The 11747-nt window shown below is 38.2% G+C and overlaps 3 protein-coding genes across 3 annotated transcripts in view; all 3 read right to left on the bottom strand.

Annotated features, from left to right (window-relative positions):
- The window catches only part of LOC101291415, a 9956-nt gene extending 5783 nt beyond the window's left edge, over positions 1-4173 (bottom strand). The window contains exons 1-4 of the mRNA XM_004295677.1: positions 4160-4173; positions 3956-4028; positions 3067-3691; positions 2313-2978 (exon numbers count right to left, since the gene is read on the bottom strand). Coding sequence (XP_004295725.1) covers positions 2313-2978; positions 3067-3678 — 1278 coding nt within the window. The 5' untranslated portion in view covers positions 3679-3691; positions 3956-4028; positions 4160-4173. The remainder of the gene's footprint in view (positions 1-2312; positions 2979-3066; positions 3692-3955; positions 4029-4159) is intronic.
- Positions 4174-5664: 1491 nt separating this feature from the next.
- Positions 5665-7494, bottom strand: LOC101298296. The gene is made up of 3 exons (XM_004294221.1): positions 7388-7494; positions 6636-7304; positions 5665-6356 (listed from the first exon to the last, which is right to left on the bottom strand). The coding sequence occupies exons 1-3, from the start codon at positions 7487-7489 to the stop codon at positions 6273-6275; spliced, it is 855 nt and encodes a 284-aa protein (XP_004294269.1). The 5' UTR covers positions 7490-7494; the 3' UTR covers positions 5665-6272.
- Positions 7495-10120: 2626 nt separating this feature from the next.
- LOC101291129 (serpin-ZX-like) lies at positions 10121-11335 on the bottom strand. Its single transcript, XM_004295676.1, has one exon. It carries the CDS (start codon positions 11333-11335, stop codon positions 10121-10123), a length of 1215 nt encoding a protein of 404 aa, XP_004295724.1.
- Between the last annotated feature and the right edge of the window lie 412 nt (positions 11336-11747).

The following is an 11747-nucleotide window of genomic DNA, read 5'->3' as shown; positions in this document are numbered from 1 at the left end:
GAGAGAGAGAGAGAGTGAATCATATCGGGAGGAAGAGAGAAAGAAGGGTGTGGCATGTCACGTAATTTTGTTAAAAAACTAAACATTTTGGTAATTTTCCACTTCAAATTCAGGTCATCTCTCAATCTATCTGTTATTGGGTTTTGGACTTATGTTCTTATTTGTTTAAATCTTTTAAAAGGTGGATTTTCTGTTTTTTTCAACTGTTTGAAGTAGTGGGATGTCATTTTCTAAAAAAATAATTACAACCATACGTGTATTGTATTAGGAAGAAGAAGAAGAACTGAAGAAGGAAGAGTTGGAGAGTGTTAATTTGTCATTAAGGGTAAATATGATATTTTATCACCTAATATGGTCATTCTTCAACTATTTTAAAAATTATGGTTATAAATTAATTTAAATGCCAAAAAATGGTTATTCTTCAAAATTTCTCAAAAATTGACTACATACCTGACTATTCAATACACACACCTATATATTCTGTGTTTCAGATTTTGTACAGATGGAGTAGATGACCATTGACCAATATGGACATATATTGTTAACAAACCGAAAAAAACTTAATTGCAACCTATATCACATATGCACGTCTTCTCTTCTTTCCTATGTCTTTGTTTCTTCTAAAGTTTAGATGTTATAATACATCTCTCTTTGCCACAATTCATCATCTGGATTTCGACTATTGAGTATTGACATAACCACAGTTTTTTTTCATGACCTTATTCAATAATCTTGGACTGAGGTGTGTATAAATAGGACCATGATTCTTCCAAAACAACTAATAGGCTCAAACTTATGTTTTGTATTTCTGCTTTGTATCAGTACATTAACGTTATGTTATTTTAGCTTAACATATCTCCTCTGGTTAATCCTATGAATCAGTAATTGGATCGGCAACAGATATGAGGCTTTATCCGGGTTCAATTCCTTGATCCCGAATTAATTCCTTCGATGCGAGCTGAGTATGAGAGACTTTCTCATATTTTCTGCTAGAATTTTAACTTCTTTTTCTTTGTTCAACAAATTAAGGACTACAGTGAAAAACTTGATGACACCCATGTCCAACTTCATCAATCAAGCAATGAGATAGGTAAGTGATCCGACCATAAAACAAAGGAAGGAAAGGAATGGTCTACATTAACTAAGGGTCTAAGGCATTAGCCAAAAAATTAGTTTCTCTCCAATCACGAACAAAGGAGATCGATTCAAACTGAGCAGCTAAGTTTCTGATTTCTTGGACTAGAAATTTAACTTGTTTAGTCCTATTTGTTCCTTTTTCCTTCAAGGTAAAGCTTCGAAATTTGAAATTGTGAGTTCCGCTCGTGGATGACTAACTTTGTATACATCCTTTGTCAACAGAAAAGAGAGACAACATGATGAATTTCAGGTCACTAACGCCTCAATTTCAGACCAAAAAAAAACGCCTCACATTCTTCATTCACAATACAGTAAAATGAACTTCCAGTGAACACAAGTGAGCTCAGGTGGAACCGCAAGACTAAGCTACTTAGATCCTATCAGGAAGCACACCCATAAAGGCCTAGAACGTTCACGCAATCCATTCATCTATAGGTCATAATATATCATACTTGTAATAGGAGATCTATTAAGAGAACATAAACAAGTTACTAAAGCTCTATGTGTCTAACAGCAAAATAAAGCAGAGCTATTAGACTAGATAATTAATCTATCATGATCCTCATTGATCTTGCTGAGTCTTTCTGAGAAATGCAAGGGTTAGAGCAGTCACAATCAAAAGAAAGAACCACAACATTTGATAATGAAGATTGCAGACAACACTACTTTCTTGACCTCCAAGTCCATATCAACAAAGGCATCTGTCCTCCAAAACTAGATAACCAAGATATCTTGATCCTCATTGGTCATGCTTTATCTTACTAAGGAAAACACTGGTAAGGGCAGAATGATCGGAAGCAAAAGATGCCACCAAAAGACCGAAAGCCCGCAGTTAGAGAGAAAATTAAACCATCAATTATATCAGCAACTGACACCCAAAATAATAAATAAGACGGGAACTGACAAAGTGTAGCTTTAAACCCAAACTTGGGTAACCAAGTTCAAATGGCCGTAGCCGCACAGTGGAGGAGTGTCCAATGCCACTGGCTGGTGGAAGGTTGTACATCAGTCAACAGATTCAATGTAATATCTAATAAGTTGTTTAGGGGAGGGGAGTGATCAATGCACCAATAGTTCCTAAATCCACATAATAACTCAAAACTTCAGCAAGGGATACAAGCTGAATATTTAAAAGTGATGAGGTAGTAATGGAAACAATTATAAATCAAACTCACCTCCTCTTTACCCACATTGACTGACTTCACCTCAATATCAGTGATAGGTACATTTAGTTCATTCAGAATAGGTAGCCCAAAGATGGGAGATATTGGAGTTACAACTAGACTGTCAGTTACCAAAAACATGGCTGGCCCTTTTAAGAATCCTTGATCACAAACCATTTCGTTCGAGTGAGATTTAGGATCCACAATTTCAGCTGACTCAAAACGAAATGATGCCACTCCAATTCCTAAAGGGTGATTTTCGTAGCAAAACCGAGGAGGAAGCTTGGGACTAAGCAGCAGTTCATTGCAGAACTGAGATCTCAAGAATTTCTCATCAAGATTCTGGACACTTCTGTATAAGTGATCCATACATCCTTTTAAAGTACCAAAACGAATTTGTTTTAAAATAAAACCAAGTGGAAGAATTAGGAAGCTGAAAAGAAAATTAACAAAATCTTCCCCTGCTTCTGCATAACAAACCACCTTCTTAGACTTGCTAACTATAAGCTGCACAGACATTGTAGCACCATCACTCATTGTGTCTTGCGGCATTTGTGAATAAGAGTGTGTGTGTATTGGTAGATTACCAGTATTCTTCACTTCTGCTACTGTATGCTTCAGAAATATATCAGTCAAGGGTGTCTTAGATACAAATGAGCACATGAGCAGATTCAAAACCTGGATAAGCAAATCAAAGATCAATATACAACTTTCGACTCTAAGTCTCTAACACATGTATCTAAAATAAATATGCAATTTCAATTACCTCAATAACTCCAATATTCAGAGTCACTTCCTTAATAGTATTCGGATCCATGCTTCTAAGCTTCTCAACGAAAACAGAAATTGCTGGAGTTCCTTGGGCCATGACTTGTAAATCATCAGTGATAATAAGTGTGGAAAGTCCTTTTACAAACACCTTATCACCAACTTTAACTGAAAGGTTGATCTCTTTGTCCATTAGATGTCCACAACGACAACGAACACTGCTGTAATAGCTAATCAACTTGGTTGAGGAGCTTTGGCAAGACTCATTAGGGCACCTGAAGTACCGTGTGGTCTCATGGTCCTCAACGTTATGCTTGAGGTTCTTCAAAGTGGCTCCTGCTCGACTGCGGGGGCATAGCAGCATGTCCCTACAAGCTTCAGTACGGAAATGCTGCACATCACTGCTCTCAACACTTGCATACAAATTGTTCATGCAACCTATTCCCACCGGCACTGAGTGATTATGGGCAAGCCTGATAATAGTTCCTATGGGGATTGACAAGAAACTGAAAAGGGTCTTAACAAAATCACAACCAGACTTTATAAATAAGATTCTGTTGTTCCCCTTGTTCACTAAGGCCTTCAAGATAATTCTAGATTCATCAGCCATGGATTTATAGATTCTGCAAATTAACAGAGCCAATTTTGTTCAGGAAAAAGCCAAACGTAATGTCACCATAGCACAAAACACCCAAAACAAAACAAAAAACCATGAAATCCAAATTACGCACAGTCCTCAGTTCAACAAACATAACGTCATCACATTCAGTGTCTCTTATAAAAAGAAGCAATCAATTTAGTCCTCAACATAGAACAAATCATATACCTACATTTTTCCAAGAGTTATTCACTTATTCCCAAGCATTAACTTTTAGAAGTCAGCTTACCAAAAGCTAAACAGGAAAACCAAATTTGAACTCAACGGAAGGAGAAGAACTGACCGTCACCTGTAACGGGCACCTGGCCAAAATCCCAGAAAGAAAAACTTTTCAGCCTCCTGAAAACTGGGTATGAATCAACCAAGTTGTAAAGAAAGGAAAGCTGAAAGAAAGCATTTATGTATCAAAACCCATTTGGGTTCGAGAGCTTACCAATCGAAAATGCAAAACCCTGGAAGCAGCTGGTGGGTTATGTCACTCATGACAAGCCTTTATAGTCGAAGTTTAAAGCCCGACTGCATTATTAAAGCAATTAGGCGCTAAGCTTTGCTTAATCATAACTAATTAGTTTCGGTCAATCTTTCTTCTTCTTTTTTCTTAATTAATGTTGACCTTTGGTCCTATACATTTCTTGGGAGAAAAGAAAAACTAATTTAACCAAGGTTTGATTATAATTTATTAATTTTCCTTCTCATGAATCTTCTTACTTGTCTATAAAAACACTTAAATCGTATGGCTAGTAAGACAAGTGCATAATTTCTCTATAATAGAGAAGAGAATGGTAAGATCGTTAGGGCCGGAATGAAGGTTAATGAATGCCTCAACAATTTAGATTTGTCTTCTCCTTCCTATCAAGATTTAAATTTTAAGGGTCCAAAATAAAAAGTGTTGAGATGACAAATGTTTGATACGGTGACATTCTTGTAGGGTCGAGCACAAAATGTTGACATTTATGAAATTGTATAAGTCAAATTGATAAAAGTTATGAAATTGTTTAAGTCGAAATGATGACAAGATGATACTAATGAAATTGTGTAAATTAGGTATGATCGTTCGTTTGACATTTGCCGATCATCGACACTTGAGTAATCGACATCTTCCTCATTCCCCTCTCTTTCCCTTTTGTTTCTTTAAGAATATATGATGGGGTAGAACCTTAGAATTGGACCGTCATTGTCATGGTCTAGCTACGAGCCTACGGTTGGGTTATTTGGACGGCACAAATTGGTACATTGCTTGTGGTAAATGGCAATTGTTGAAAATGTCATAACCCATCAAGTCGGATCCGTGAGTAGTTCCGGCCAAAACAAGACCAATACACACCGATGTCACCTCTAGTCACCAATTTCCTTTCTAAATTGAGAAGAAGAGAAAAATGTGATACAAAATGGGAGTCGTCAACATTTTGGGTGGATGCCCAACCTCCCCAACATTTTATCTTCCCTACAATGCTTTATTTTTCCTATCTTGATGTGAAGCATCCTGTGGTTCTTGGCAGAGCTAGATCTAGAGGCATATAGTACAGATGCAAAAGACATGCATTCAAGTAGTACAAGGACCTAGAGGCCAATAGTACAGATTCAAAGACAGCAAGAAGTAGTACAAAGTCACAGTCACAATCACAGAGACGATCAGAAAAATCCCCCCAACGTTTAATTTTGTAACGTGTACTGCTATGTAGTACAACTTCTTCAATTTGAGTACTGGGGTACTACATTCAGCGCTCCATATATTAGCAAGTTCTCAGCACAAGCTATTCATAACTCATAAGCGCAGAACGGTAAAGGAGTCCCACAGGTGCGACCTGAGATCACACCTGAGATCACATGTGTGCACTTACACCGCAACCTAGCGTGAGAGTGCCGGTGTTAATTTGCATTTCACGTGTTCTCAGGTCGCCCCTGCGGGACTTCCTCTACCACGTAACCGCTCTTATGAAATGATAAGATGAGGAATGTAGAGGTGTGTATATGTTCACAGCATAAGCCAGCCACAAAGGGTAGAGGAGTCCCTGAGGAGCGACCTGAGACCACATGTGTGCACCCTCACCACACTCCAAAGTGAGAGTACATAACCACGTGTTCTCAGGTCGCCCCTGCGAGACTTTCCGTTTACCACATAACCGCGGCGATTTGGTGAGATGAGCAAGGAACAGATGTAGGTAAGTTATCTTTCATCTTCCCTGTCTTAAATAATCTGAATAAGATTACCTGACCCTGTTATTCAGGATTTGAGGTGATGAAAGTGTGACCTGCTAATGTATTCTATTTTGTGCTTACATTAGATTTGATCAAAATTTAACAGTAAGCATAGAAGTAGGAGATACAAAACCATGTCCAATTATGGTAAAGTTGGTAATCCTCATTGTTTTTGGAAATTCCAGTGACTCAAATAGTATAAGAGATAACTAAGCAATCAATCATGATGCTCATTGTTTCTTGTTTGCTCTCACTTGTCCTAATTACGAAGGCAATAAAGAGAACTACTTACTAGAGTTCCAAGTTTGTAACACTAAATGCAATATAATAATCCAGCATCATGATCTTCATCGTTCCTGCTTTATCTTCCCAAGTAAAACACTTGTTAGAGCAGAGTCACATACAAAAGATGCCACCAAAAGACTGAAAGCCTGCAGTAAGAATCATATTCAATTATATAAAAAAATTAGTTAACAAGCAGTTACTTTCAACACAAACCAAATTATATTGTAAGTGTATGAAGCAAGTAACAGATGGTAACAGATGTAAGAATGTGGATCATCAGTCAGATGGGAGTCAATGCAGAAACATTCCACTGAACTCAACAACTCAAACTTCAGCGATAGACAATAACCTTACGGTTGCAAAGAGATGCATATTGAAGCGAATGATTCATTTGAGTAGAGGAAATGGAAAGTTGTAGAACTAACCTCTTCCCTGCCCAGAAGCACTGTTTGCACTTCAATATCAGTGATACACACATTCATTTTGTTCAGAATATTGTTGATCAAGACTGGAGATACCGGACTTCCAAAAAGATTGTCAGTCACCAGAAATATTGCTGGTCCTTTTAAGAATCCTTGATTCCTGTCTTCACCAGAAGGGGATTTTGGGTCCACGATTTCAGCTGCCGCAATATCAAATGTGGCCGTTCCAATTCCTAAAGGATGGTTCTGGTAGCAAAATCCTGAGGGAAGCTTGGGGTTAACTAGCACTTCCTTGGAGTATCTAGACTTCAAGAGCTGCTGATCAAGATCCTGGACACTTTTGTACAAGTGATCAATGCATCCCTTCAAAGTACCAAACTGCATTTGTTTTAACAAAAAACCAAGTGGAAGAACTAGGAAGCTGAAAAGCAGATTAACAAAATCTTCCCCTGCTTCTGCATAGCAAACCACCTTCTTAGATTTGCTAATTATAAGCTTCAACTTAATATTGGCTTCATCATACACCATGTCTCCGACTCTTGCAGAATAGTAATCTATGCATATTGGTTGATTACTAATATTTTTGATCAAGTTTGCTAGTGGTCTATGCAGTAGAAGAACATCAGTCAGAGGAGTTTTTGAAATAAATGAGCAAATAAGCAAATTGACAACCTGGTAGAAAAGCAAAAATGGTAAGGATCTGAAAACAGCCACACAATTCCACATCTAAACACAAACTTAGCGTATTCAATTACCTCATTAACTCCAATGTTCAAAGTCACCTCCTCAATAGTATTTGAATCCAAGACCCCATGCTTCATCAACAAAGAAGAGCTTACTGATGTTACTGCAGGCATGACTTGTAAATCATCACTAATAATAAGTCTGGCCAGTCCTTTTACAAACACCCCATTAAGACTGCCAACTAAAAGGTTTCTCTTTGATTCCATTTGATTTCCACAGCGAATACAGCGAACACTTCTGTAATAGCTTAGCCTAGCCGGTGATGTGCGGCAAGACACATTTGAGCACTTAAAGTACTGTGTAGGATCACAGTCACCGATTTTGAGTTTAAGGCTCTTTAAAGTCGATCCAGCTCCATTTCGAGGACATAGCAACATGTCTCGACAAGCTTCAGTCCTGAAATGCTGCACATCCATACTCTCAACACTTGCATACAAATTGTTCATGCAACCTAATCCCATTGCTGCTAAATTACTCTTATAACGGCCAAGTCTGATAATTGTTCCTATAGGGATTGTCAAGTAGCTTAAGAGCACATCAACAAATTCATGGCCAGACTCCATAAAGATAACTCTTTTGTTCCCCCTGTTTACTAAGGCCTTCAGGCTAATCTTTCTTGTAGATTCATTAGCCATTGCAAGAAATATAAACTCGGCTTCGAGTCCTTCACAGAACAGAGATATGGGTTTTTGAAAACCCAATGTAAAGTTAACATTTGAACATAGTACAAGCATATCATTGTATCAAAAAAATAAAATCATACAAAATCCGAAATACAATGATAACCATTGTAGCTTCAGACACCCAAAGCCTAAGGAAAAGAACGAACCTTTCTGGAAGTATGAAAAGAGAAGAGGAGGCTCTTACCTCAAATGCTCTTCTGTTCGAAATTCCAAAACGAAATCCTTCGACCTCCTCAAATCGTTCCCGCAAAAACTTGAAAGAAACCCAGAAAAGTTAGCATTTGGGTATTACTACTTGAAGCTGAAAGAAGCACAGGGCAAGGAGACCCATAAAAACCCATTTGGGTTTAGGAGCTTACCAAATAAAGTTCACTTCTTTCCAACAAGCACTAGAGCTGCTGAAAGATGAAAAGAAAGCTTATGGCTTTGAGGCAAAGGTGAAGTAGGGCTTTTGTGATTTTGGGTATGAAACTATGAGAGTATACGAGTCACAGAGGTACTGTAATTACTGGACTTCTCTGCAAAGCATTTCCTCTCAGGAAGTTTAAAGATATATGGCCAATACAAGTAGAAAATGAATGAAGCTTTTAAATACCATTTGCTCTCTTTCACTCTTGGCCCATGGAGAAAATGAGGGGCGGAAGATTGAGGAAGAAATGCCCATCATGGTGATGCCGTTCATGACAAGCTAGAAGCCTAAAGATTTGTCTGCCCGTAACATAAGAATGTGGTAAGAATATTGCTTTGGTATACGTACAAGATGTCAAATTGTCAAGTGCACCATGAAAGTACCTGGAGCTGTAAAAGCCAAATTATATAGTAACTATTTTATGGGTGGTAATTTCTTTTAAATAAAATGAGGTGTGTCACAAGAGACCCATTCGACGCCCATATTAGTAAGAGTGACGCAATACCTAGACCCACAGGTGCTCATACAAGCTTCACAATCATGTAAGAGAATAGGAGGTAACATTTGAAGCTTTGAAATTGTCTTTCCAATCATCTAGAATTCGACTGACCTCTGAACTGTCTTCTAAAACACAGCTACTGCATATGTAGCAAATCACAGCATCGTTTTTATTAAACTTGTTAAATTATACACTTCCAAGAAACACATATATACAATTGGTGCATGCAATTTGAAGCACTAAAGTTTTAGTTTCAGACTCCCCAAGGAGATTGCTCCACTGCAGGGAAGAAATAACATGGATTGGCATTCTTTATTTCGAATAGGCTTTTCAATGCAACCGATTACAATCAAAGCGAAGTATGAGAAAGAAAGACTCAATTCTATTGCCACAAGTAAATCACCATTTTTGGTATGTTTTGTCCCTTAGTAGGTCTGGAAAATCTCCTAGATATATACTGGCCGAACCGCACTTGTTTCAAATTGGGAAAGTGGAAGAAACTTAAAGACAGCATCAGCAAAATCATTACCATTTCTTCACTCATGTACAAAGCATTCAACAAGACCTTCAAACTAACAATGTTATTCAAGGAATTACTTCCAATTTCTGGAAAATAATCAAAAATTTGAATAATAGCTTACACAAGTAACACCACCAGGTCTCAATTTTGAGCGCCTTTCTCTCGACATGGATTCATAATTCAGATCAAAAAGCTCTAAATCAAACTCTATAAGCCTCTGATATTGTCCATGAAACCATTTCCAATCACTGTGAAGTATGAGAGAGTCTAACAATGTGTTCCCATTGGATAGTCAAGAAAATGAAGACAGCATCATAAAAAATACTGCACTTAAAACAAAGTTATCAGCCTAACAATCTCCAACAAAACCTTTCAGCTAACAATGTTCTTCCAAATTCCAAATTCCAAATTCCAAATTCCAGTTACTCATATACATATAATAAACAAAAAGAAACACCACTTTGAACATCAACACACACATTAATCTGATAGAAACTACTTGATCTTCCATAATTTAAGTTCACCAAACAAAGGATGGCTAAACAACAAACCAAAGCAGGAAATTAATAATCGAAATAATCAAACAAAAGCAGAATGACATATAAACATAGCTAGTAGCAGGGTGAAGGTGATTTAGCCAGCAAGGGGATTGAGCACAGTCCCCATGAACAACACCGTTCCTGTTCTGTCTTCTCTGATGAAAAACACGAATGGGTGATCCGCCACAAAGTCTATTTCCACAGGAGGAGCACCCCCGCCACACATTTGAGTAACAGTCACAGCTGAAGCTTCAGTACCTTCTTCATCAATTTCAATACACGACTTATGAAACATTGCCGAGACGTATGGGTCTTCACCGGCCGGAGACTCCACCATCTCTGTCACATTACCTCCTTTAACAGGATCAAAAATGAAAGGCAACACCAGGCCTGATGTCTTCAACACTTTTGAAGCTTCGAAACCAGAAGAAATCTTAAACTTTGGGATTAACATTTCACCAACATAAAGCTCTTCATCAGGAATACAGCCCTCCAAAAATTCGGACCCAGAACAAAAATCCTCAACCAAAGCTGGCAGCCCATCTCTTGCATCCGGAAGGCAAAAGTACATAGAGAAACACCGGGGTGAAACTCCAAGGTTTCGGTAAGGAAGCTTCAAGACTTTGAAGCCTTCAAAGGCACAAATAGACTGGTAGCCCCCGTCTCTCATGAAAGGAACTCCTTTAACCGAGCTCCCATCCAGAAGGTAGAAGTTACGCTTTCTAGTCGCTGATTTGGAAAACTTCTCAACCCAATATGCTTTGAAGTATAAAGCATTTGCAAAGATGAGCTTCGTGTTGCTATCGACAGCATCTGCAGGAAGAATGTCTTTGATGAGGCCGTTGGTCTCCTTCTCAGCCCAGGAATTCACTTGTATGCTCACTTGTTTAGGGTTGGACTTGAAATCGACTTCCTCTAGAGCCGCCATGTAAGCAGTGTCTACTACATGTTTGAAATAGGGCTTGAAAGGAAGAGACTTGTCGACCCAAACGCCATTGGCAAAGGACAAACGAGGACCAGGACCGTATCTTTCCTCAATTTCGGGACGGCTGGGTGATCCACTGGCTAAAACGAAAGTGACGATGTCATGGGCGAGGGAGTTGAGGTGGTGGGTGGATCTGGACTTCAGGAAAGAGAGGAACTCATCCAGACAAGGACCCTTTGTCCCGGATGCTACTAGGCTCAGAGAAAAGTGGAGGGAAAGCGGCGAGAACACCATGTTCTGGCCTTTGAATTCAGTCAGAAACAGTTGCTTGGTTAACTCTAAGGCGACGTTGCTTTGGCTGGTAATAGCATCTTTGGTATCCATCGTTGTAAACCAGGACAGGAGTCAAGGACCGGTGGGGGTGGCTTCTTAGGGTTATGCTGATGGTGAAAGTGGAAGTGAAAAGAGGGCGGCTGGTGACCTACATACAATCCTTGATTCTTGAAAAATGAAATTAAAATTTATAAAAACTAGGAATAAAAATAAAAGAGAAGGTGAAGAAAATGAAAACAAATTATGGCATGTTTACTGGCTTAGAATGAAAATTATCATAAATCAGTATCAACAACAATCGGTATAAACAAAAATCAGTATGAGAATATTTTATATTATTTTACTGTTTACTTACCATAAGAACCAAAATATGAATGGAACTAATTACGATTGATGTTGATGTTGTTTACTTATTATATAGAATCTGAATTAAAACTAGTTTGATTACTAAAATACCCTTACA

The sequence above is a fragment of the Fragaria vesca genome, linkage group LG3 (assembly GCF_000184155.1).
Source record: "Fragaria vesca subsp. vesca linkage group LG3, FraVesHawaii_1.0, whole genome shotgun sequence".
Lineage (NCBI taxonomy): Eukaryota > Viridiplantae > Streptophyta > Magnoliopsida > Rosales > Rosaceae > Fragaria > Fragaria vesca.
Note: the sequence above shows the minus strand (reverse complement) of the source record. Positions and strands in the feature narration are given on the sequence as shown.

Bases quoted from the DNA above. Each gene is read 5' to 3' on its own strand.
- LOC101298296 (XM_004294221.1), bottom strand. From the start codon at position 7,489: ATGCCTGCAGTAACATCAGTAAGCTCTTCTTTGTTGATGAAGCATGGG. The intron at 7,305-7,387 runs GTAATTGAATAC...CTTTTCTACCAG, and splicing joins TGAACATTGGAGTTAATGAG to GTTGTCAATTTGCTTATTTG. The intron at 6,357-6,635 runs GTTAGTTCTACA...TTCTTACTGCAG, and splicing joins TGCTTCTGGGCAGGGAAGAG to GCTTTCAGTCTTTTGGTGGC.
- LOC101291129 (XM_004295676.1), bottom strand. From the start codon at position 11,335: ATGGATACCAAAGATGCTATTACCAGCCAAAGCAACGTCGCCTTAGAG.